Source organism: Crocodylus siamensis, chromosome 4 (genome assembly GCF_052110815.1).
Source record: "Crocodylus siamensis isolate JL-2025a chromosome 4, ASM5211081v1, whole genome shotgun sequence".
In the NCBI taxonomy this organism is placed as follows: Eukaryota; Metazoa; Chordata; order Crocodylia; family Crocodylidae; genus Crocodylus; species Crocodylus siamensis.
Window position 1 is genome coordinate 236832194 of NC_143398.1, and position 27482 is coordinate 236859675.

Here is a 27482-nt window from a genome sequence, read left to right on the forward strand (position 1 = left end):
CCTGTATAGCATTTTCAGTTTACAGCACAATGGAAGGCATCGGGGGATATTTTGAGGGTTGACAGCAGCCTGTTGGCCCCAAACAGCCTGGGAGCTGCTAGATTAGAGAGCACTTTGTGCCATTTGGGGGTATGAAGGAAAATCCTGATTTTGCAGTCAAGTCGCCATGAGCAGACACGTTGAAACTGGTGGTGCCAGCTCTGGATAGGCTGCACCCGACCAGTCCTTTGAGTAAGAGCTACTTGTGCAAACAAGGCCTTTCAGGCCCCAGCCCTAAAACAGCTTTGTTTTAAAAGCAAAAATATAGATAGCACTTGTGTCAAGAGCAGCAGATGCAGTTATGCTGTTTGAGGAGCTGAGTTTATTATGGCTCAAAAAAAAAACATCTTGAGAGACTTGTTTTCTACTGAAATATTTGGCCTAGAAATTTGTTTCTGATTTTCAAGGTGGATAGTTCAAAGCATTTAAAAAATGAACCCTTTCCATTGTGCCTTCATGAGATAATTGTCTCCACTTTATAATAGGTAGCAAGTCCTTCATGGCCATAGAAACGTTTCATTCTTCTGATGAGTGCGCTGCTTTACAAAGGAAAGGCAGACTGTTGCTACAAGGACACGTACAATGTTGAGACTATTAGAGGGTACTTCTTTTTCTCCCATCCCACCAAAGCATTCTTTTAAATGTGTGCGTCTCCTACTTTGATTTGCTCTTTGTCATGAATGCAGAGGAATATTAGCTCCTTTTGAGAGGAGGTATTCATTACACTCTGAAGCTCAGATGGTCTCTCCAATCAATTACATGGCACTTTTTCATGCCTTTCTGGCTGTCCCTCTTGTGTTCAAGGTTTCAGATGTCAATGGATCCTGATTTGGAGTTTGGTTCCACTTTAAGTCCTAAATGCATTACATTTCCAGTGCTATTAACTGTGCACATTGAAGGCCAAAATTAAGCACATGCAGTTTCCACATATTTTGAACTGCGCTGCTTCTCAGTTGGTGTGAAGCATTGTATCCCCTCTGAAACCAGGGCATCTGTATTGATTTACAGCAGGCCTCTACCCTGTTAATCCCTGACCTAACACTTGCTGAAGCCAGTGGAAGCTTTTCTTTGTCCTCTCTGGAAGCTGGGGTGCGGTGATTGTCACTAATTGGCCTGTGCGCTTGTGCAGTTGTAATGGCACCCCTTGTTGGGTCTTGGGGATCACTATAAAAGCCTGAACCTCTGTCAGTTGGGTGAAAGGACCAAGTCCATAAGCTTGGAGAAGTTGCAGACCCAAACCTCTATTCATGCTATAGCCATGAGACAGGATAAAGAGCCGTACTATGTTAGCTGCTGCAGAAGTTCATCCCAAGCTTGAAAAACCCCTGGTAGTTCAAATCAGCACATGGGCCACCACTGATGCCAACATGTATATGCATGTTGGGGTTTTACGCCTTTCAGTTTGATGCACGCCAGTGCATACAAGTAACTGCACATGCCTGACTTCAGATCAAATGGTTGATGTGAGCCACGTATTGAAAAGTACCATCAAAAAGTCAGGCATAATGAGACAGTGGGAAGTTTCAGAGAGGTGCACCGTGAATAAAAGTCCTTTTTCCCCCTCCTAATCCAGCAGCATTCCCACATTTGGTGGGAAATGGGGCAGACTAGGGAATGGGGGCTGGAGAATAGAAAAGAAGGAAGGAGAGAAGATTGGTTGGGATTGTATCATCTCTCAAATATCATTTAAGGCCCTAACCTGTCTGGGACTCCTTAAGGTTTGGATACCCATTCCTTTGAGCACGCAGCCAGCCAGAGAAGAATAGGCATCCTTTCCCTCATCAAGAAAAATAAACGGGCCTCCCTAGAGTTTGGGGAACATGCACTGCTCAGTACAGGCTGCCTCTCAGCAATAAGACCAGTGAAACATCAACTTTTACATCCAAACTAAATACGAACTAAACACCTTGAGAAAATAAAGGAGATGCACTTGGTTATTGTTTTAGGAGTTGGTTTAAGCAGGACTCTGCATGTCAGCGAAAGAAAAGAAATCAAGGAAGTTGAGAGGCATGCTCTTATTTTATGCTGTAGTTGTGGCCCGCATACTATCTTTCAGAGTATTGTTCAGGATGTGCACACAGTCTCTCTTATTTCGCCATGTTATTTTGCCATGTCCTTCTCTGTACTTGTAGATTCATCCAGGATGAATACAGGCTGTATTGGCAGCTTGAGATCCCAAAGGTCCTTAGTCCCAAGAACAAGTCCAAGTTCCCTGTGCTGTTCTGCCATCAGGCTTGTCTCATGCTTAGTCTCCTTGTTGTAGGAATTCCTTTCCTTTTTTGCAGAAACAGTGGATGTTACATCAAACTTCCAAGCTACTTGTCAGCAGTGGGGCTCAAGCTAAGGCCTTTGAACCCCAAAGTATGTGCCTCTGCTGCCAGAACTAAAAGGCCTGGGGTGATCCAGGGACAGATCCAGGATTTCACAAAATGAGGTGCAGGAACAGCAATCTGTGCTGTAGGGGTGCCTGCATCCCCTGCTCCCAGCTTCCTCCCCTCTCCCCCACCCACTGGTCCAGGTGGAGCCTCTGAGGACCTTTTCAAGTCCTCAAAGCAAGTGAAGATCTCCCCCTTTCTCCTTGCTGTGAGGCACATTCCCGTCTTCTCCCCTTCCCCTCATTCCTCCACCTGTCTCTGTTGCTTTCTTTGCTGTCCCAGGGGCTGGGGAAGCTTCCTGTCCACACCAGCTGGGCTGCACAGAGGCTGGGTTCACCTGGGACAGCAGCAGTGGTAATGGGTGGAGGGTTGGGTTCTCCCATCCTGTCTGGTCCCCTGGGGGAGAGCAGTGTGGGTTACACGAATAAGGATACAGGTCGAGGGGGGCAAAGTGGCACCTTAGAAACTAACTGGTTCAGAGAGGCCTAAGCTTTCATAGATGATAGCCTACTTCATCAGGTTGATCCTGTCCACTAGGAAGTTGCCTGATCTTGCCAGGCTTCTCTTACATTGCCTGTGGACTAGCCATCAGATCTAACAACCTTCAGTGGATACCAACTTGGACTGGATTCATCCTAGCAAGTGGAATGTCTTTATTTTCTCACCAGTCCTTTGAGCCATCCACCGTCTTCCTTCTGTAATCCTTAGCTGTCTAGTCAAGGGCAGGTTTATGATTCAGTGTCCTTTAGTGTGTTGCAGGTGCGATGTATGTGACCGGCTTTGCGGAGTCCTTCTCTGACTTACTGAATCTCAGTAATATTTGGGCAGTTAGAGGCATTTCTCTGGCAGTCCTCCTTGGTCTACTTGGTATTAACCTGGCTGGTGTTAAATGGATAATCCGACTACAGCTGTTGCTGCTCTTTCTGCTTGCTGTTTCCACGTTGGACTTTGTCATCGGATCATTCACGCACCTTGATCCAGGTAACGCTTTTCAAAAGGTTCATATTTATGATGGCTGTATTGTAGCATGTGTTTAAATGTTTCTTCTCCATCACATATGTGTATGAATTTAAAATTTGGATAAAAATATTGTCTGATTTCCAGATGAAGGTTTAGGAACACCAAAGTGCTGCCATGGATTGGGATTTTTAATGCCTAATTAGTTTTGGTTCTTAATTGTATGCATCAGTATATAAAAGTGTTATCAATAATCTCTTATGGGTGCTTTGTTTCCAAAGGCTGACAATAGAAAGCTTCCTCTATTAACACAGTTGCTATTTCTAACATTCTCTTATTTATAAAGGTTTTCTCCAAGAAAACTGAGGATTACAGACTTATTTTAAAAGATTTTCTTCCTGATGCGATACATGACATCACTTTAAAAGATTTTCTTCCTGATGCGATACCTATGACATCACTTAAACAATAAAAGCCTAAGCTTGTCTTTTATTTTAGTTTTTGTTTGTACACTGCCCAGCACAGTATGGGTTTGGTCGATGCCTGGATAATCATAATTATCACAAGGAAAATATGCCATTTACCATGCAAAAATCCTATAAATATTTAGAGAATGCTTCTTAATTGAGTCTGTTGTTAGATCAGCTACTTGCCAATACATTTATTTGGTACTGTTGGAGCAGGATGAAAAGTCATCAAGAAAATTCAAAATGTTCAGAAGTTGAACACTTTGAAATGTTGTTGTGATCAATATAGGCTTCTCTGGGGGGAGTTTCTGCCCTGAAAAGAATCACTTTTGGGGGGATAGAGAAGTAAAAATTGGGTGGGATCGGGAGGGGTTGGTGTTTGAAGTGGATTGCAGTGAAAGGATAGGTCTTGACTGGATCTTGTTCAATCTGGCTTTAAATTTTCCAATTCTGCTACTTGTTCCAAGCCCTAATAGATTTAGGCCATGATCCTGTAATGCCGGGGGGAGTGTAATTATCCAGACAGAAGGTGTCACTTCATCTTAATTGCCCCCATACCCGAATACTCTGCAGTAGGCTTTTATAAACCGACCGAGCAACTTTTCTTCGTTTGTCTTTAGTTTTGCTTTCAGCCTTAACAATAAAAAAAAGAAAAGGTGACTGCTGGAAAAGGGAAAGGAAGATGAGTCACCTTGTAAATATTCATAATGCAGCTGGCGCGGGTCTGTTTTCATGCTGGTGTCTCTGGTACTTGCAGAGTTGAGAGCAAACTTTTGGGATGATGTCACCAGCACAAGGCTCTCTGGCACCTTATGCCTCGGAGAGCATGTTGTGATTCTCCATAGGAAGGATGTGCTAGGAAAAAGCCGTGTGTATCATTTGTAATGAATATTCCCAGGTTCAACCAACTTGAAATGTCTCAACAGGCACTTGTGAGCAAAAGTAAATGGAAAGCTGGTATGTTAAATGGAGGGCTGTTGTGTTAGCTAGAGAAAATTCAATTAATGAGCTTTTCAAAGGCTAAACAGACAGATTGCTAGAGGAGACTGCTGTATTGTATAACTAAAGAAAATGTTGGGGGATTTTAGATTTGTTTACAGGTTAGTTAGCATGCCTTCAGCAGAGTGGACCTGGGTATAACATTGGAGGTCAGTTTAAATAAAAGGGAGACAACAGACACAAAGGAAGACAGACAGACGGACAGACAGACTCCGGTAGGCAGATGAATGTGAAACCTGAAGGAGAAAAGAAAAGAGGGACATAAAAATTAGTGGGGAGAGGAGAGAGAACAAGAAACGTGCGCAGGTTCGAATGTTGTATTCCCCTCTTGGTTTTCTCAGCGTGGTCTTATTTGGTAGCACAAGGAGTGGGGAGGATGGAGGGAGCCTGGTTTAGTAGCCTGGCCTTTATAGTAGCTTGGTTAAGATGGGGAAAATGTTTGGGGGAAGGAAAAACTTGAGGATGATGGTTGTTAAGGGCTGGAAAAAAGGTCCCTGTGCTTCAGTCTAATGCCATCCTTAGGTGCAGTGATGCCCTTACAACTTATTTTTTGGCATATCAACTATTATTAAAGGTCTCTATTTCTTTGATTTGCTTAGAATTATCCATTTGGGGGGGGTTTCGTTCAAATCGAGAGCTGGAATAACGGTGAAGCTGTGCATTACCCCAGAAGGCCTCTGAGTGGTGTCTCAGGCCTGGTTGTAAGCACAGGAGCCTGGCAGGACTAGCCTCTCTGCCTGGATTTCAAGCACTTACTTTAAATTGGCATAGATGAATTAGCCTTGATTGTATCCCTTTTTAGAAGTCTTTTCTACAAGGCAACACCTAATGAGCTACAGATGACAAATACTGACGCCGATAAACCCAGCCACACTTTCAATGGGTTGACAAATGATTGTGTAACTGAAAATAGCAGAACCGGGTGCAACCAGGCAATAGCCAGAGCGAGGAATCAAATGAGGGCTGCCTGGCTTTAAGGGCAAGCAGTGGGTGAAAGGAAAATAAATGGTCTTTGGCTTTGGGCGCAATATCACAGTCCTGAGAACTATTTTGCCCTTTGACAAAGGCTTTACAGCTGTTGGCCTCCTCAAAAGCCTACCGGCATTTGTCTGTAATCATCAGACTCTCATGGGGAGAAGGTATGAGCTTTTGCGACTGCTTAGAAGAGTGGTTCTCAGCTTTTTGAATGCGGTGGAGACCCACCGGTGTCCTGCTTCCAGTTCCTTCCAGTAGTGCTGTGCCAGGGTCCTGCAGACAATCCTGATAAACCTGAAGCATGCAGGAGCAAAGGCACAACTAATACATTTCTTCCCTTGGGTAAAACTCCCCAGTGCCCCTGGAGTATGTGCATGGGAGGGGAAAGGAGGGTGGTTTTGCCTGCCTTGGGTGTCCCCTCACCCAGCTCCTCAGGCCAGTTGCTACAGGCGCCTGCTCTAGTGCATCAGGACTTCTCTGACTGAGCAGTGCAAAGTCCTGCACCAGCCCAGCTGGACCCTTTCGAATGAGCATTGTGGAGGGCTGCACCAGCCCAGCCGGACCCTTCCAGCCGAGCAGGGTAAAAGGCTGCCTCGCAGCCCAGCCTGACTCCTCCAGGTGGGCAGCGCAAAGGGTTGCAGCTGGAGCGCGTGCTCTTGCCACAACCTTTCCCAGTCTGATCCAGCACGCTTTTCCCAGAAACGGGCGCAGATGGTCCCAGTGGCCCATTGCACCTCTTTTCGGAGGAGCATGTGGGGTCGGGTCAGGAGAGGCTGTGGCAAGAGTGTGATTTAGGTTCAGCTCTGCAGGAAGCTTGCAGAATATTTCATCTTGGTTGCAGCAGTACCTGTATCTTGGCACCCCAGGTGAGAGCCGCTGCCTTAGAGGGTGGTCTTGTGGCTGAAACGTGTGTGAGGGCAATAGGTACAGAGAGACACAGCGGTCTAGGGCAATGGGGGGCAACTTTTTTGGAAGGCATGCCATAGATTAGCCCTGTTCTGCTTTCTGTTCCATGCTCTGTGCTCCTTTCCCAATCTCCTGCTCTGCTTTCTGCTCCCTGTGCTACCTGCAGCTGTGCTCCCTGTCTCCGTGATTTGCCGCATGCCACACACACAAGCTGCCTGTGCCAGTTGTGGCACTCATGCCGCTGTTGGTCCCTCCCAGGTGTCGGGGATGAGCATGGATTGGGATTTGGGAAGTGCTGGGTTCTGATCCTGACTGATTCTTTGGTTTGTGACACTGGGCATATTACTTACCCTTATTTGTCCTGAGTTTCTTCATCTTAAAAGGGAGGAGAGCACTATTGATTTAGCTTTTAGGGACATTTTTGTCATTATAGCCCTAACTAATTTTTGAGCCTACCTCACTTTGGGAATATATATATTGGGAATATACTTGGCATATTGTACTATATTCGTGTGTGTGTGTTTTTTGTGTGTGTGTATGTATATGCGTGTGTGTACGCATGCACGCGCGCACACACGAATATAGTACAGTATGCCAAGTATATTCCCAATACATGTATTCCCAAAGTGAGGTAGGCTCAAAAATTATATATTATATTATATATTAATAAATATAGTACAATATGCCAAGTATAATCTGTTTGATCTTTAACAGCTTGCAGAAGTGTCTGTGCCATGGTAAAGTGACCTTGACGTTCTTTTTCAACTTCACTGGAAAGTTATTATCTCCATCATCAATATTCCACATGATATTGCTGGGCACGTTTTTGCATCTTTGTTTTGTTAAGGAAAAATAGGCGCGCAACCTAAGTAGTCTTTAACAAAGGATCTCGGAGGTCTTAAACAAGCATCTTGACATGGTTGTAACTGGATGGGGTCCTCTTGCTCTTTCCCCACCTCATTCCTTAAACACGCCTCTGGACAAGCACAGGATAGGATATTGTCCAAACACTCGCTCCCTTCCTGTGGTTTGCCTTTATTTTTAGTTTTGAGGCAGGACTGTGTTTACACAAGTGGGCTTTCTCCTCAGCTCTTCCTGTCTTTCTCTCTGGCCCACTCTTCCTCAGAAAGGCTCTTATAATCTGGAGCCAGACTTGCAGGAACCTCACCTGGTCTGGTTCTTCAGCGTGAGTCAGCAAAATAGTTTGTCCCATCCCGACAGCCCCGAAGTCAGACATCTGGCCGCTTTTATGGGCCGTGGCCCAAGAATGAACAATCATTACCCATGGAGGAAAGCCATGTTTGTAGGCTGAGGATTTTCAAGGTTAGTGTTGTTGTTTAGATCAAAATTACTTTACAGGGAGATGTTGCCAACCCCACTGAGGATAATGATGTTTGGTGGGGGAAAGTAATTAGGAAATTATTACAGCTAAATGATCCCGGCCGACTATCGGCAACAAATTAAAGATGAGTTGATTCCAGAAAAAATGTAATGGTCTCCTGGAATATTTGAGATGCATTAGTAAAAAGCCACTAGCAACCTGTACTAAGAGAAATCATGTAGCTTATCAGACCCAGTAAAAAATCAGTTGATCATCATGTCCTTAGGGGAAGTAAATGGCAGGGAGCATCATGGTTGGAAATGTGGGTTTTCACTATATCATCCTTCTAGGTGGTGCTAGTGATGTTCCCACTGGAAAAATTGATTCGTTCCTTTGTTTTCTTCGGATATCTGCAGGGGTTTCTATGGCTGTTCAACTACACAGTCCCTAGGGCCTGCATTTCCGGAAGTGAGTGACGATTTTGAATACCCAGCTTAAGTTGCCTTAAGTTTGACTACTAGAGCATGGGTGCTCAGAACTGTGCCTTTTTGGGATGTTTCACTTTGGACACGCTAAAGTTAGTTCCCCAAATCACTAGCTATTTCTGCAGACAGAAACCCTTGTTCTTTGTAGGCGCATCTACTGCAATAAAGCATGGGGCATTTTTAAAATGGAGCACCTTGCTAGATAATGAAAAATTTCCATAATAGTTTGCAACCAGGTGCTGTTTGTTGTTGATACTGTGTCCAATAGACATGCCATAAAACTAGAAAATCCTCGTGCCTTTAAATTCTGACGGCCTTGTGGCATGTGTTTAGTGTTGGTTTTACTTATATGCAGAGAGTTATACTGCACTGTTTTGCCTTTGCATTTGTGCTCTGGCTGTTAACTTCATATTTAATTCCTAGGAACCGTAGTTTAATACATGCCTCAATTTATTTTGGGGGAGTAGCAAATAAAACAAAAATGAAAGAAAGAAAGCGGCTACAGTATACGTGATTTGGTTCTTCAGAACAATATGCAAAGCCTTTTGGCGCATTTATGCATAGAACATTAGAGTCATGGAAAAAGAAGATAAGACCGCTGTTAATGCCCTACTTTTATTTTCCTAGCATATCTCCAGTAATTTTTGTGGAGGGTTACTCCCAAATACTCCCTTCAAATAGGCGCCTGCTTTCCTGTTTGGGCAGTTGCTTTCAGGTATTCTGTTAAAACAAAACTATTGAACAAGCAAACGAAAGGGTGATATTGGTTTGTTTGAGAGATTTGGTATTAATGTGAATTATGTCATGCTTTGTTTTGTTTTTGAGATGAAAGGAATCACAATTTGAGTAGAAGTGGCCATTGCTGGGCTATTTTAAAAGTCTATAATGTTAATTTTAAAGAAGAAATACTTCACAGTATTCTCTTTGGCTGCAAGTTAGTTAGATGCAGTAGGATCTCATAGTGTGGATTCATGAGTGCCTGAATCCTAGTTATTTCTGCTACCAGTTTTCCAGTGCAGCCTTGGGCAAATTACTTAACCTCTCTGTGCCCTGATCCCACAGTGCTAGTGTGGATCAAGGCCTGGGGCTTTTCTCCCATCACGGCTTTGAGGTCCTCAGCAGAGGCACTAGATAGGCAGGATGAATCATTTTTATTTTTTAAATGCATCACTTTGCTTCTCTTTGGAACGATCCTTCAGATAAACCACATCACTGTTTTTAGCATTTTGAAACTGATTCTGCAAAAAAAATGATCTGTCCTCCCTTTTTTTCTGGGGGTGAATCCTTGGAAGCCTTTTTTTGGGTCCCAGGCACTCCCTATAAGAGGGTTGGGATAGCTGGTGCCCCTTAGTCCACATGGCAGCTGGCTGACGGTAAGGGGAGGGAGGATGAGCTTCAAGTGGTGAGCCATATAGTAGGGAGTGAGCTTACAGCCTTTCAAAAGAGTTCTCTATACAAACATCCCATCATTGTGAGGATCATTAAAATGGTGTCTCAGGGGCTTTGATGGGCTGAACTTCTTGTTTTTCTTTAAAAAAAAAAAACCCCACCAAAAAAAGACCCTGTATATTTTTAGTGAAAAATCGAAGCCTAACAAAAGACTTCTGCTTTGCATGGAGATGTATATTTTGGGTGTCAGGGGTGTGCCCCATTTTTGAAAGAGAGGGTAAAGGAAGGATGTATGTGTCAGAGGATGATGTGCTGCTAATCCCATGGGCTTTCTCCAGCCTGATTGCTGACTTCCTGGCTTGAAATGCATCTGGAAATTGGAATCAGATTCCACGTAGAAGTCACTGAATAAACAGCAGTCGAAGAAAAATTTCGACTTTGCTACTGAGCAAGGTAGATGCTGTGGTGAATAAAGCAGGAGGGATTGCTAATGGGTTTTTTTTTATTTATTAAAAAAACCCTCAGGATTGCTTTCCCCAGGTTTTTCCAATTATAGCACATTGAATTGACATGACATCACTCTTGACCATCAGCCAGTCTATTCAACAGTCTGGAGAAGAAATTTATTAATTGGTTACCTGCCAATTGTCTGGGTTAGGAACTGTGGTACAGATGTGTCTTTAAAAAGTGATAACATTGTTAGGGGCCTTGTTTAGATACTGACAGGAAAGCTACACGGGTCTCTACAGTCTCTGAAGCAGGGATTTAAAGACATTACTTAAAAACTATATATCCATCCATAACTTTTTTTTCCTTTCTCTGCTACTCGGAGGTAAGTTTCAGAGTGTGTCTCTCTGCATTCCTGGGCCCCCTGTTGTGTCCCCACTGCTCTGACTGCATTAAGCCCCACCTTAGCGCTTTGCTGTGATGTCTGTCAGGTGACGTGTGAGGGCATGATTTATTATTACAGCAGGCTGATTACTGGGCCCAAGCCTGTGTGCATGGAAGTGCTTCCAGCACGGGGCTGTGTGTCTTTCTCTCCATCAGTATAGTATAGTTTGGCTTTTCTGAGGCCAGAAAAACCTCAGGGATCACTTAGTCTGGCCTTCTGCAAACTGACATGTGGCAGGGATAGCAGAGGGATCTTCTCACCCAAGGACATCAAGAAGGTCAATAGCAAGGCTGGGGAGAGACTTCAGGCCCCCTGATTCTTAGTCCACTACCTAACCACTGGACTGTTCTGCTTCTGAGGATGCTCAGCAGCTTCAAGAATTAATTTCATAATGGTTTTGGTGGGAATCTCTTTTGGCTTGGACTGCTCTTAAGAATAACTGCCATGAAGTCATGGTTAGAAACCACTACGCAAGGACAGACTGGAATCCTGGCCCCATTGCAGTCACTGGGTGGGTTGGGGGGCATATCGCCACTGGCTTCACCAGGCCAGGATTTCATTTGCAAGTCTCTGTAAAGCAAAATAAGGTGAAAGAAGCTGGAAAGGCAATCATTTGTGCAAAAAGATTATTCCTCAATGTTGGCAATAACATCCAGGAGCAAAGAGGACAGGTAAGCCCCACACCTTCCAACTGAGTTATCAGTCCTGCCCTCTCTCTGCCAGCAGTGCCAGCCTGGATGCTCCCCCTATCTGCTTCTTCCCAAATACTGCGCTCTCTTTCCTGGCACACCTCAAGCAAGATCAGCTAGTCTGACACAGCCCACAGAACTTCATCCTTCACCTCTGCACTCAACCCAGTAACCTCTGCTAAATTAAAGCAGCACCTCAGTAAAGGCATCCAGCTTTGATCTGAAGGCAGAGAGAGAGGGAAATCCCCCACTTCTCATAACTGGTGGGATGATGGTCCTCACTGTTTAAAAATGCCTGTGCATCACTCCATCTCACTTTGGTTAGTTAGGTCATCAGACTTCTGGCTTTCTGCTCAGCCACTTTGTGGTTACGGCATCCAGCCACCCTGCTAGTCTGTTTTGTCCTGCCTTTCACATATATGGTGAGTTGTCTGGGACAGGGACCGCTTTGTGATTTGCCTGCATGGTGGGCTGATTCTTGGCTATCCCATAACTCAAATAGCTGGTGATAACAATGAGAGATGGACAAGCAAGTTTATTCAGTAACTTTTACACATCTCCCCCTTTTCCTGGTAGGCTCTAATGGGCTGGCTCAGGGGGTACTGTGGTATGCCTTTTGTGTCTCGTGAAGCATAGCGAGGAAGAAGAGTGTAATATTCTGTAGATTAGTTCAGAGAGGAAGTCCCATGTTTAGGGGCAGCATGGAAGAGAGCAGAGTCCTTGACCCCTGGCAAACCTACATTAAGCGGGGAAGATGCCAGTATGGCTGCCCTCATGGGAGAGACCTTGGAATTGTCAGTGCAGTGGCTGGGTTCATCTGATTTTTTTTATCTTTATTTGCAACCTCTTGTGTTGGAAGTCTCATGCAAAAGATGCTGTGAATGGGACAGTACCTAATGAGGAGTTTGATCACTACCAGCTTAGTCATGAGTCAATTGGTGTATCTGCCTGAGGAGTTCAGAAGATATTAGGCATCCTTTTCCATCTCATCTGGGGCTGCCTGTGTTCAGATCAAAGCACAGAGGACCCAGGTGCTTTCTCCACAGGAAGGTGTGGGTGGACAGGAAAGGAGGGATCGAGTCCTGATTATATTCCTTACATTTGCCTGTTAACAGAGGCTGCTGAGCTGGGATGGGAACTGGGGACAGAGAGGGGCCATGTGCAACTCCCTTGGAGATGACTCCCCACCTTGTGCCCAGAGGGTGTCAGCACTGCTCCACACCCCAGCAAATCCACTCTTACAAGCACATTGCAGCAAGCATTGATGCCTGATAATACAAACCTAACCCTTATTAAAAATAGACTACATTATTTTACGCTATTGGTACAAAACTCTCTAGCAACACTATTGCATGATGCAGCATTTTGGCTCTTGATTGCAGTATATGGTAATACTTTTTTATTTATAAGGGAAATAGCTCTGTTTATTGGGTTGACCTCTTTTACTGTTTTCCCCGATGTATGATTCTAGCCTCGTCTGCTTCCCATAACTTGTAAATGGATCCCAAAATTCCTGCATGGCTTGGATACAGTAGTTGTAAAGCTTGGATCCAAGGCTGGAGGACAGTGCGTGATATTCATGTGACCCACCTGAATTCAAGAAGGATCTAGGGCTGAATTCAGATAGATCTGCATAGAGGCAGTATGGTCTAAAGATCACAAGTCCCAGGCTAGGACTTGGGAGGTCTGGGCCTGGCTCCTGGTTCTGCCAGAGGCTCGTTATATGATACAAATTGTTTCTCTCCTCACCATGACTTGCTTTCCCTATTCACCCTTCATCTGCCTTATCTGTCTAGACTGCCGGTTCTTTGGGGTAGGGACTCTTACTGTGTGTATGTATTAGGGCTGTGCGAAGCTTTGGTAGCTGATTCGATTTGGAGGAGATTCGGCAGCTGAATTGACAAATCTGAATCGAATCAGGAGACCAATTAAAAGCTTCAAATCGAATCAGGCTGTGCTCTGTGGGGTGGGCAGAGCCAGGGCTGCTCTCTGGGAGTCTAGCCCCAGCTGCCTGCCACCGGGCTCCACTCCGTGCGGCAGGCAAAGCCAGGGCTGCACTCCAGGTGGCAAGCCACCACTGCCAGGCTGCACACCATGGGGCAGGTGGAGCTGGGGCTGTGCTCTGGGAGGCTAGCCCCAGCTGCCCACCACTGGGCTGCCCTCCATGGGGCGGGTGGAGCCAGGGCTGCGCTCTGGGTGACAAGCCCCCGCTGCCAGGCTGTGCTCTGTGGGGCAGGTGGAGCTGGGGCTGCACTTGGGGTGCGCTACATGAGGTGTGTGGGACCAGGGCTCCACTCCAGGCAGCTAGCCCGAGCCTGGAGCACAAACCTGGCTCTGCCAACCCCACAGAGCGCAGTGGAGCGGGGGCTATGTGGGGGCTGCAGCTAACCTAAAAGTCCCCACAGCCCCTGCCGCCTGCTCTGCTCTGATCTGGGTGCATACGCCCACCCCTGCCCCCATGGCCTGTCGCTGCTCACCCAACTGGGGTGAAGCCACGGTTTGTCCAGTAGGTGTGGGGAGGCTAGGCGAGTGACGGGAGGGCATAGCCCCTGTTCCCAGCACCATCTGGAGTGCAGCCTGGCCCAGTCCACCCTGTGCAGATCCAGGGGCACAAGCCCGCTCCCATGCCCTTCCGGACTGGTGGCACACGGTGGCGTGCAGTGGCGGGAGCCCCCCTCCCTGAGTCCCGTGCTCCCCCCCCCCCCCCCGTCCTGGCTGGGCAGCTTGTCCCTGCCCCCCCCCCCACCGTGCCCTTTCCCTCCCCCCTCCGTCCACCCCAGCAGACTTACCAAGTAGAGGCAGCTGTGTCCAGCATCAAGGACGGCTGCCTGTTTAACCTGTGGCCGAATCTCCGAATTCGTGCCGAATCTTCATATCTGAATTGAATCACTGCCCCTCCAAAACTGAAGTGAATACTTGCCGCTTCGCACAGGCCTAGTGCCCAACATGTGGCAGCCCTAATGCTGGTCTGGTTGTCAACAAGCTCCCGTGACATCAGTTGTAGGAGCTGCACTAATGGAAGTGAGTTTACAGCCAAAGCACCAGAATCATTATTTATTACGGAGCCTTGTTTCTTCCTGGCGTTCTCTTGTCCTACTGCTGAGCTCTCTTTGAGACAAACTTCTGTCACCGTCCTATCACATACCGTACTTCCACTCAGACACCTCAGCCAGGCCCTTAGGAGGAGCCAAGAATGTGGAATTGGCTAACAACTGCTGTGGTGCAAAGAGGATGTTTAAAATTAGAAAAACAGGAATCTCCTTTGACTGCTCTGTTTTTTGTATTCTCTTTCCTCTCCTTTCCTTGTGGCACTGGAGTTTTGGATAAAGAAAATTGGACCAAATGTCTCTAGGGTCCACCCATCCTTCTCTGCTCCTGGCTTTTGTCATTCCAGTTTCCATGTTGCGCTACTTTTCTCCCTTATGTCCATTTTCTCCTCTTAATTAGTCTTCACCCTCTTTACTCGTTTAGTTGTTTTCCCATCTGGATAGTCCAAGCATTAACTTTGCAAAATAAATAAATATCTTGGTCCTGTCCATAGTTTTCTCTCTCCTCTCCAGTTTCAAGTCTCCCTGTTTTCTATTTGCCCTCTGTGTCCGCACCATTTTCTCAATTTCTTTACTTTCTGCTGGATCCCACCCAAACTTGGATGCATGCATAGTAACAGTGACTAAAATATTTACAAAATGGGTCCTGATTTTATATCCATTGGCTAAAATAGGTCCTGCTACTTCTGCTGTTATCTTGGATATCATTTTCTTTTTTTCCCCCCTTTTGGATTAAAACCAGTTTAAACTCCCTCTTTTTAGCAGCGGCATATATATATAGTGCAAGAAGCCAAACAGGGTTAACTAGTTAAGGAAATACAGGTATTATCCTGTGATCTCTGCTTTGCTATGTTGAAATGGGGCATTATTTTAAAATTGTGGGGGTTTTGTACACGACTGCTTGACTTGTTTTACAATAAATGAACTCATCTCACATTATGCATTTCTTCAGTGCTTCATCCTAATGACTCTTCCATTTTTTTTGGCCCAGTCTTGCTTGCCTACTAAGTCATATAATTAATTTCCTTTCTGAAAATAAATTCTGAATATTGGATTTATTTCCTATAACTACTTTCCCCAGATTTATATTCCTATATTCCAGATTTATTCCAGATTATATTTCAGATTTATCTTTATATTGCCTACTAAGTCATGCAACTAATTTCCTTTCTGAAAATAAATTCTGTATATTGGATTTGTTTTCTATGACTACTACTCAGATTTATATTCTCCTTAGATTTATATTATTATATACCATCTATGATAGAGAGAAAACAGTACCTAGGACATTATTTTTTATCTGCAATTTGGAAACTCTGGTAAATCAATATGCTCTTATTGTTTTTGACTTGTCTTTACAGCTCATATCTAGAAGTCAGAGGATCTGTCTTACTATACTTTCACTACATCTGGATGTGTATTTGTAAATAGTTTATTCACTGAAAAGCACAGTTTTCAATAAGTGTTTTTTGGCTTCTAGCACAATGAGGGAGCTGACTTCTCCGTACCACTCATGTCTAGTTAATAAAAATAGCCTTATAAATGCAATATGTTTCCTGCAGAAATTCCTCCATAAAAATAAGGAAATTGTATATCTCATTTTTATTATATTTGTAGGTTATACTAATTCATAGATGTTAGGGTTGGAAGGGACCTCAGTAGGTCATCAAGTCTGACCCCCTGCCCTGGGCAGGAAAGAGCGCTGGGGTCAGACGACTCCAGCCAGGTACTTGTGCAGCTTCCTCTTGAAGACCCCCAGGGTAGGGGAGAGCACCACCTACCCTGGAAGCCCGTTCCAGATTCTGGCAACCCTTGCTGTGAAGAAGTTGTTTCTAATGTCCAAGCTAAATCTGCTCTCCGTCAATTTGTGGCCGTTGTTCCTGGTTACTCCAGGGGGTGCCCTAGTAAATAGAGCATCTCCTATTCTCTGCTGCCCGCCGCTTATGTATTTATAGGCTGCCACAAGATCACCTCTCAGCCTTCTTTTGCAAAGGCTGAAGATTCATAGATGTTAGGGTCAGAAGGGACCTCAATAGATCATCAAGTCTGACCGCCTGCACAGGCAGGAAAGTGTGCTGGGTTCAGATGACCCCAGCCATATGCCTATCTAACCTCCTCTTGCAGACCCCCGGGGTAGGGGAGAGCACCACCTCCCTTGGGAGCCCATTCCAGATTTTGGCCACTCTAACTGTGAAGAAGTTCTTCCTAATGTCTAGTCTAAATCTGCTCTCTGCTCCAGGTCCTCAGTCCCTCCTTGTAGGGCCTTACCTGCAGGCCTCTGACCGTACGCGTGGCCTCCTCTGAACCCTCTCAAGATTCTCCGCATCCCTCTTAAAGTGCAGCGTCCAAAACTGGACACAGTACTCCAACTGCGGCCTGACCAGTGCTGCATAGAGGGGAAGTCCAGTCCCTGGACCTGTTAGTGATGCACCTGCTAATGCATGATGGAGTGCAGTTAGCTTTGTTGAGCGCTTCTTCACGTTGACAACTCATGCTCATCTTGGAGCTTCTTCACGTTGACAACTCATGCTCATCTTGGAGTCAGCTGTGACTCCCAAGATCCCTTTCTGCTGCTGTGCTGCTGAGAAGGTCACCATCCTGCCTGGAAGTGTGCTGGGGGCTCTTTTTGCCCAGGTGCAGCACTTTGCACTTGTCTTTGTTGAACTGCATCCTATTTCATTCTGCCCATTTTTCCAACCTGTCCAGCTCTGCCTGGATCCATTCCCTACCCTCCAGTGTGTTCACTTTGGCCCATAATTTGCTATCATCTGCAAACTTGGACAGGGTGCTCTCCACGCCTTCGTCCAAGTCACCAATGAAAACAGTGAATAGCACCGGTCCAAGGACCAAGCCTTGAGCAACTCCATTTCCCACATCTTTCCAGGTGATACTGACCTGTGCACCACCACTCTGGGTGCAACCCCTGAGACAATTTGCCTCCCACCTGACCATATAATCATCTGCGTCACTGCCTCTCAGTTTATTTACAAACATGCGATACCGTATAAAAGGCCTTTTGAAAGTCTAGGTAGACAACATCTACTGCGATTCCTGCATCTAAGTATTTTGTGACCTGGTCATAAAAAGAAACAAGGTTTGTCAGGCAGGATCTACCTGTAATGAACCCGTGCTGATTTCCTTTCAACATTATTCCTACAAATGTGATCCTTAACAATTTTTTTCAGAGTTTTCCTAAGGACCAAGGTGAGACTAACTGGGCTATAGTTTCCTGGTTCCTCCCTCCTCCCCTTCTTGAAAATAGGGACCACACTGGCCCTTTTCCAGTCCTCTGGGACCTGACCAGAGCACCACGAGTGCTCGAACAGCCATGCCAGTGGCTCTGCTATGACAATGGCCAATTCCTTCAGCACTCTTGAATGAAGTTCATCCGGGCCCGCTGATTTGAGCACATCCAGCCCCTCCAAGTGCCCCTTCACTAAGTCTGCGCTAGCAGTTGGTGGGCTGGTTTCTGTCCTGTATCTACTGTCCAATTGGGAGATTTGTCTTGGTCTGTGTTGAGGAATACAGATGCAAAGAACTCAGCTTTGTGTCCCCTCTTTGTCACCAGTTGCCTTAGTTTGTCTTGTAGGGGTCTTACGCTACCCTGCGCCTTCCTTTTGTTCCCTATATACCTGAAGAAGGACTTTTTGTTGTCCTTAATTTTTGTCGCCAGCCTAAATTCTAATCCTGCTTTGGCCTTTTTGACTGATTCCCTGCGAGTGTGAGCCAAGGAGGTACACTCCTTCTTGGTAGCTACCCTGTTTCCACAGCCTGTATACCTCTTTCTTTGCCCTTAGACTTTGGACTCCCCTCTTCAGCCAAGAGGGCTTCTTTTTAGTAATTATAGTAGATGACTACCAATAACCAGTTACCAGTCGGAGTAACAATCAAACATGATCAGTTACAATGTCAGTTAAGCAAACCAAGTAACAATTACTAAACCAATTCAAATACCAGTTACAAATGAATAAAATAAAATAACAAGTAATACAGTTTATGGTATACTAGTCAAAATATTTTGAGTGTTACATTATGGCATCACATGAAATGACATAATAGTCTAAACATTTCAACCCATGTAATATAAATCATAAGTTGAACCGATAAAGTCAAAACTAAAGATTCCAATCTTATTATCTAAACCCAATGTTAAAATTTCATTTAGAAAAAACGAAATATTTTATTCTACAGGAAATTTTGATTTTTAATGTGATTTGGAAGAAAAACACAGTATTTCTCACAAGAATGAAATTCTATGTCTCAAATATTTCTAGTAACTACCTCAACGGGAATGTTGTTTAACTTAATAAAATGCCATTTCATTAAATGTCTATGCAGAACTCCGATATTGTCGGGAGGAATGCAACAGAAATATCTACAAGCCCTGTCTGCCTAGTAAACATTGCTCTCTACCCACCTTCTTACCTTATTTCTCTGTCTGAAGCACTGGTATTGTTCAAGAAGCCAAGATGCAACCGGGATTTCATTAGGGTGTTAATAGCCATGGTTTGAATGTCATGTTAAGTTTCTTCTGCTCTGAAAGCATCCCCTTAGAGAGGGTCTCACAGAGATCAGCATTTCCTCAAATCTTCCCAGAGCTAGTACATACTTACACTGAAAATATCTTGACTTCCAAAAGTTTTTGAATAATCTGTTCCCACCCATTAACGTTCTGCAGTTCACTGGGAAATGCCAGGTGTGCAGCACTTCTGAAAATCAAGTCTCCTAATTAGGTTCTGAGGTTCTTATTGAATTTCTTAACTATACATTTTGATTTTTTTTTAAATTCTGAGATAGGACCTTTATGTCAGAAACTTTGCTCCATATAACTTTTATTGAAATGAAGACTCTACTCGCTTGATATTTATTTACGCTCAGTAGAGCCCTAGAACTAATGAACCTGATAGGGAAGACCTGGTCCACTATAAATGGCTGCTGTAAGTGGCTCCAAAGAGTTGAGCCTACTTCCTGTTGGAATCTGATGGCTGAAGAGTCTGCATCCCCCTTCTTCTAGTCATCACAGTTTGCATGTGCAACAAACACTGGGCACCTTTCACAGCCAAAACAAACGAGCCAGACCTGCAGGCTGACTGGCGGTTGGTACCTTAGGAGAATCCTAAGGCTTGGTTTTGTCATTGTACAAAGGACAAATTCTCAAGAGTCCCTGGTTTTGCCTGGGGTTTGTGCTTGCGCGGGCAGCTCCCAGGCCATTTCTATCTTTTATGTTTTTACATGTTCTCCAGTATTTTCAGTATTTACAAGTTGCCAACCCCAGACAAGATTCAGGAACATGTCAGAACCATGGCACCATCCAATATTAAAATATTCCATCCCTTTTAACCTGCTTCTGTTTTGAGTAAATAACATCATTTCCCTCCCTCCCCTATAAACAATTCTTCATACACTAAAAGTTAAGATGTCTTTTGAGTAGACATAGTTTGAAGAAGTTGGCGTTCTTGTGGTTACAGAAGGAGGCTGGAAATCAGACCTTAAGGATTCTCTCCCCAGCATTGTCCTACCTTGTGAGAATCACTGGCAAGTGGTTCACATGTCCTGAAGAAGAATTGCATTCACAAGCTTGTCTAAATCCCTCTCATCTATGCAGCTGGTCCAACAAAAGAAATTGCCCATCACAATCCTTGCCTCTCGCAAGTGTTTCAAATGTTTGTCATCTCGAACTCTAGACCAGAGACGGGCAAAATATGGCCTGTGGGCCACATCTGGCTCAACAATGGATTGTTTTAGGCTCACAGTGGGTTCCTTAGCCCAGGCACGAGGAGCCATGGTGCACATGGCCAGTCCCGTGTGCAATGAGGCTGGGGCAGCGTGGTGACTGGACTCGACTTCCCGACACCTTGGTGGTGGCCGCTCCTTCTGGCTGCCACTGCCAGTATTGCTGCCACTGCTGGACCCAGTCCTCTTGCCTGGGCACCCTGGCTCCTCTGCCGCACACCCGCAGTCGGGGGCACTGGACAGAGTGAGTAGGTGAGGTCTTCATGGCGACTGGCCAGGACCCCCACAGGCAGAGTATGCTTAATTGGGCGGACGGGGCTATGGGTGGGTGGGGTCTGGGGCTGGGCTGAGATGGCAGGGCTGTGACAGCACCGGGTCATGATGCAGGGAGTGGATCACAGCTTTGCCCCAGCCCCTAGCCTCCTGCCCCTGGTCTCACACCTGCAATATTGGCCCTGGTCCCTGCCTGCTTGTTCTGCTCCTAGATACCACCTGCCTGCCCATGTCCCCATCCCATCAGCCCAGCCAACCACATCTTGCCTGTGGGGGTCCCAGCCAGCCTCAATGGAGACCCTGCCCACCTGCCTACCCACTGGTTTCCCCCAGTGGTGGGTGTGGGGTTGGATGGGCCAGGGCCAGATAGGATCAACTGTCCTGTTCCTCTCCCACTGCTGCACTGGAGCTAGGTCAGCACCACCACCCTCATTGCTGCACTAGGTCAGCACCCCCATACCTCTGGTTCTCAACAGCTCACCAAAACTCCTTGAGTGGCCCTCCAGCCCAAGTAATTGCCCACCCCTGATCTATACATGCAATCTACTACCCCACTGTAATCTATGCTAGTTTTCTATTTTCTATACAGATGTAAATTATTGGAATCAGGAGTAGACAGATGTGCACAGCTATCTTGGGGGTAGCTCCTATGACACCCTTGTGGTGGGCAGCACAGAAGCAGGTAGCATATTGTTTGCCTTTTGTTATCTTGGGATGGGCATGGACAGACAAAACCTTAGCCAGTGTAACTCTCATCAAAAAGTTTTATCCTTGATTGTTTTGGAGCAAATTCTCTGTTGAATTTGACAGTGACCCCAGCTTAAGGGTTTGTGTTATCCATTGACTACATTTTTACATGGCTATAAAGCTGATTACAGTGGTGTAAATGTTTCATCTGTCCAATGCCTTGATTTGTAGTCTATTGAGCGGTGCTATCGCCTACCTCAGAAGGGTGCTGTGGGACTTATTTATATATTTAGGAAGCATTGAGAGACTCTCCGGTGACATGTTCTGTAGAAATGTATGCAAAACATAGTGTTGCACTGTCCTGAAATCAGTATTTGTTTGCAAAGATACGGCATGTGGTGTTTTTAAATTTGGAAAAGAGTCATTTGTTTGGTCAACATAAAGCGTGTTTCCCCTTGAAAGCATTGTCAGTCTCTGTGCTGGTTATGTTGTCTGTTGAACATAAAAATATTTATGTATTGGGGGCATCTCCTCTCCAGGAGAAATTTCACTGGCTGCAATTAGAGCAACCCCCATTGCACTGCTTGTCCCTAATGCATTTCAACTGGAGTGTGACCTAAATATCACACTTTGACTTTGCAGTGGCCAGATGTGACAGGTGCAATAATCATTTTTAGCTTTCCCTTCAGGCAGCTTTTGCGAGAGGGTTAATTCTGGGATCCCTCACAGCTTGTCACTGGCAGGAAGTTGTATTGTGCATTGACTTTAAACAGGAGGTTTGGGAGATCAGTTTGGGATCAGAAAACAGTGACTTGGAAGGAACAAACAGTCAGTGCTTCAGAAGGGTGGTGATTTCCTTTTGGGTAAACACGTCATTAATCTAAGGGAGCACATTCTTTTCCATCAAAAGATAAGGAGTCCAAATTGCCTTTCTCAGGACTTGTCAGTATTGAAACAGGATGCGTTTCAATACTGACAAGTGCAGGGTGCTGCACTTGGGCAGTAGTAGCCAGCAGCACGCTTATAAGATGGGAAACTGCCTTCTTTAGAGCACGGAGTTAGAAAGGGATCTTGGAGTCATTATTGACTCCAAGATGAACATGGGCCGACAATGCGAGGTCAAGGTTGGCAGGGCTAACCGCACCTTGTCGTGCATCCACAGGTACATCTCGAGGAGGGCCAAGGAGGTGATCCTCCCCCTCTATGCGGCACTGGTCAGGCCGCAGCTGGAGTACTGTGTCCAGTTCTGGGCGCCACACTTCAGGAGGGATGTGGACAGCATGGAGAGGGTCCAGAGGAGGCCACTGGCATGATCCAGGGACACCAGGGCAGGCCCTACAGTGAGAGACTGCGGGACCTGAACCTGTTCAGCCTTCACAAGAGAAGGCTGAGGGGGGACCTGATGACCTTCTGTAAACTCACTGGGGGGGACCAGAAGGGTTTGGGAGAGACCTTGTCTCCCAGCGTCCTCTGGCATAGCAAGGAATAATGGCCACAAGTTGTTGGAGAGGAGGTTTAGATTAGACAGCTGTAAGAACGACTTCACGGTCAGGGAGGCTGGGAGCTGGAACCAACTTCCAAGGGAAGTGGTGCTGGCTCCTACCCTGGGGGGCTTTAAGATAGGCTTGATGCCTATCTGGCTGGACTCATTTGAGCCCAGGTTTTCTCCTGCCCAGGCTGCGGGTCGGACTTGAAGATCTGCAAGGTCCCTTCCAACCCGACTTCTGTGATTGTATGGTCTTTTTAGATTGTTTTAACTGTGGTTTTCACTCCTTCAATTACAGGCTGTCTATAATTTCTTCGCTTTGGCTTTGCTCTGCTTATTATGTGTACAGAAAAAGCCTTGGACCAGAATGTTTCTTTCTTTCTTGACTTTAAGAGCTCAGTGATTTTCCCCCCCCACCCCCCTCCAATCTCTCCAAAACTTTCTTTAACTTTTAAAAGGAAAAGCAATTTTATTTTGGATGGCTTGTAACTGCACAGACTATGAACCTAAAGTAAATTGTTTGTCCTAGTTTATAACCCCCATGAGGGAAACTGGGTTTCTAATAAACACTGCCACCTCCTGCTTTAATTATTAGGACCCTCTGAGTAGAAAATAAAATAGCAGTCCGATTTCCCCACTGCGCCTGCTGCTGATGTTTTTCTTGCAGCTTTCAAGGCACATCTGCACTTAGGAGATCTCTTGCTTTGGCCAGCGAAGCTGCGTCTGGAAGGACTGGGCCTTAACTTAGCCCACCCTGCTGAGAGTTTGTCATTAGCATGGCTGTCTTGACACCAGTGGGGCTTGCCACATAGGTGCAAAACAACCTCTACAGATCTTCTTGCAAGCTTGGGACTGAATTGGGTCCGACAGATTATTTTCCTGTATCCCCTACCCCCAGTAGCTAGCTGTCGTCATAAAAGCACAGACAAATGAGGTTAAAACAACTATTTTAATGACTATTATGAACTTAATTGAAATGTTAGGGCTTATTTTTCCTTAGTCCCTTTCCTGCCTTCTCCTTGTTGCTTTAAAGATGAAAGTATACTAGGGGGTCCTGGCAATGCCAGTGCCGTAATGGTGGCTAGAGGCAGGCAGAGCAGAGTCCCCATAGAGAAATCAAGCGGCTCCCATGAGCTTCTGAGTTCCCTCAGCTCCCCTTGACTCTGGTTGGGATTTGAGCTTCCTTGCAACCCTGGCGTAAGGTTGAGCTGTTCCAGGAAAGTTTCTCTCTGGCCAGGTGCCAACCTGTTAATTGTGGAATAGGCATGTGAGGGGGCCAGGACCCTGAGGGGCCCGGCCCGAGCGGGGAATCCCGGAGTTCCGCCCCGCTTCCGGGTCCAGGCCCGGAAGCCGGGCAGGGAACTTAAGGTTTCCCGGAACTGGAACCGCGCTGACATGGGACCGGCGCGGGGAGATAAAAAGGAACCGCCTACCCTGAGCAGAGAAGGACGGAGGCTCCGGCAGGAGCCTGCCCCGGAAGCCGGGAGCTGCGAGGACTGGAGCCGCGGAGCCGGGAGCGGCGAGACCGGGAGCTGCGGAGCCTGGAGCGGCGGAGGCAGGTACAGCCGTGCCGCAGGCCACGCGGCGGGAGCCAGCAGCGGCGGGGCCACGCGGCGGGAGCCAGCAGCGGCGGGGCCACGCGGCGGGAGCCAGCAGCGGCGGGGCCACGCGGCGGGAGCTGGCGGCGGCAAAGCCGGGAGCCGGGTGGCAAGGACCGGCGGCAGTGAGGCCGGCCGCCGCGAAGCCCGGGGCGGCGCAGCACCAGCCTGCAAGGCCGGAGGCGGCGGAGCCAGGGGGCGCAGCAGGCCCCGAAGGGACGAAGGTACAAAAGGGACCGGTGGCCATTGCACCGGAGGAAGCCGGGGAGGGAGGCTGGGTCGGAGGGACCCTCCTCCGGCGGCTGCGGGCCGTTTGGCCGCGGGGAAGACCCGTGGGCACGGGGGGGCAGAGTTGTAGTTCCCCCGGGTCGAGAGAGTGAGACCCTGAGGTAGAGACGCCTCAGGACGAGTGGAGTGATCAGCACCAGGGAGACTAGGTGCTGATAGGACTCCTGGTGAGGGCCCAGCAGTGTGGGTACCCCCCCCCACTGCTGAGCTAGGACGAAGACAAGGGAGCCCTAACGGAGGCTCCCCACCCGGAGGACCGGGCGAGGGTGTAGGGGAGGAGGAGCCCTCAGGACCCCTGGACCTTGGAGGTACTGTACCCCACGTGGACCGCCAGCTTCCCGGCAAGGGTGAACCCCCATATTTCCATCAAGTCGTGGCAGGCGAGAGCGGCGAAGCGGGACGGTCCAACGCGTACCCCTCCTCTCCAGGGGACATCCGGGGATCGGGGTCCCACGGTAAGTGGCGCACCCCCATCCCCTTACAAGGCATATTCTGTCACTGCATGTTGGAAATGCCGTAGTGGGTCAGGCCTGTGGTCCATTTAGCCCCAAGTCCTTTCTCTGACTGTGCGAGGATGGAGAGGATTGAACTGGAGTGATCTATCCCCTACTTCACTACTACTTCACTGTCAGGGCGGCTAGGAGCTGGAACCAACTTCCAGGGGATGTCATGCTTGCCCCTACCTTGGGGGTCTTCAAAAGGAGGCTAGACAGCCACCTAGCCGGGGTCGTTTGACCCCAGCATCCTTTCCTGCCATGGCAGGGGGTCAGACTAGATGATCTGCTCAGGTCCCTTCTGACCCTACCAATTATGAAACTATTCATCACCCTCCTTTGCATCCATTGTCACTGGTTCAGAGATGCCAGAGGATGCATCTCTGACCATTACATTTAAAACGCACATACATTGATCATCTGTAAACTAAAGCTCTCCTGTTTTGCCCAGCCTTGCATCTCCCAAAGTGGAGATTGCCATTCTTGCCTTACATTGTAAAACAACATGCTGAATTAGTGCTGTGATGGGTGACTCTCAAAGGGTATTAACATTTTGTTTTGTATAAAGCATCTGGCAGCTACGATCAAAAGTTATCCAGCCCTATTCAGTTTGCAGTCTCGCAGGATCTGGGATCACTGGTAATGCTTTTGGATCTGCATATGGGGAACTACAGGAGGCCTGGATTCATGGAGTACATGTTGGGGCACAAAGCTGGTGGCAGCTGCTCAACATTTGGGACAGGCTGCTTTGGGGAGGTAGTAGTTCACACAAATCCAAGGTGTCTTTGCTTGACCAAGCAGGTTGCCTCATGGCATGACCTGAGGGGGAAAGCATTTGTACAGGCAACATCCAGGAGTCATGAGGAGGAAAGTGTTTGTACAGGCAGCATCCAGGAGTCATGTGACCCTAAGGCTCAGCTTTCGGTGCCATATTTTCATGGATTTGAACCCAAAGTTGTTTTAATCCATCAGTGCCTCTGAGAACCTGTGATATTACATGCTTGTGTGAGTGTGTGCTTCTGCTTGTGTATATGTTGCTTGTGTTACTAGAGCAAATCAGAAAGTGCGGAAGTGTCTTCATAACTCTTATTAAAGCATTGTTTGAACCCCAGTTCTAGTTTGACACAGATGGTGCTGGTTTTCCCACACAGAACAATTTATCTCTCCTTTAAAATTGTTAAGTTTCATGCCTGGCCAAATGGCTAAAGTCTCCATTCATGGTTTTGAAAGAGGGGGGTATGCACAGTGGGAGCGGGGATGCCTGGGAAGGAAATCTGCTGCTTCATATCAACTTCTAGAGCACAGTGAATTGCTATCATTAATTATCTCCTGAATTTAGGGTTAACAGAAATGCTGATGCTCAGCTTCATTCGGCATCAGCTCTTCCTCCTTCCCTGCTCTCCTTTCTTTCCACTTTGTCCCACTGCCTGCCTCTTTCATGATCTTCCCCCGACAACATGCACTGTTCTCTCATCTGTCCTCCTTCATTCATAGATCTCCCTTCACAATCTACCTGGAACAGGCTGCTAGCAATTGCCTGAAACACCTGATCTAACCATATTACTAGATGTTGATCCTTCTGGGGAAAGGATCACGTGAATTTTATTAACTTACTGAAGGAGGGAGGTGACTTGTTGCTCTCCTCCAGATGTAAATCAAGTGGGAACACCTTCCTGAGAAAAGAGGATCTAGAGTGAGGGCTGAGTAATCAAAGGGGAAGAACTACAGGAGTTGTCCAGTCTGGGGTGAGGGTTTATTCATTGCTTTGAGCTTTTATAACAATTCTAGGAGGGGTGTGTATGTTTTTGACTGTATACAGCACATGAACTTCATCTTTTGGAGCAGGTTGGGAAGGGCACTTACTCTCAGTGCCATTTTTCTCTCTCCTTTAGATCCCAGACCATCTTCAACAAGATGCAGTACCTTCAGTTAGCTTTGAGGATGATCCCCTAGTGATCTGCTCCAAGTTTCCCCTAGTGATCCTAGTGATCCCCCAGTGACCTTCACCTGGTGTCCCACAGTTGGCTGAATGTAATGTGTGGCTTAGTTTAGCAAAGAGTGCTTTCTCCTGTGTTGGAGCACCTTGTCAGTGAAGAATAATCTTAACTAGAGAGGCATAAATAGCACTTGCATTGGACCATGCCTTAAAAAGCTTGCAAAATTGTTATAATTGCCAGTAGATCTTGTTCTCATTGGTGTCTGCAGGGCAACTACCTCCTGTTGCTCATGCAGACTGGCAGATGAGGGACAAAATAATGGCAAGAAATTATGCTACATTTTCAATAGTGACTTGTAGCATGAAACCCTTCATGACTTTCAGAATTGGTCCACAGAACTTCACGAAGTTCTTCCTTAGAAGCATTGCTTTTTTCTGTAAGGTTT

General features: G+C 46.6%; 1 protein-coding gene across 3 annotated transcripts in view; it reads left to right on the forward strand.

Moving 5' to 3' along the window:
- The window catches only part of SLC12A8 (solute carrier family 12 member 8), a 91736-nt gene that overhangs the window by 17146 nt on the left and 47108 nt on the right, over positions 1-27482 (forward strand). For all 3 annotated transcript variants that reach the window (XM_090045969.1, XM_090045972.1, XM_090045971.1), the window contains exon 5: positions 3164-3395. In XM_090045969.1, coding sequence (XP_089902095.1) covers positions 3164-3395 — 232 coding nt within the window. The remainder of the gene's footprint in view (positions 1-3163; positions 3396-27482) is intronic.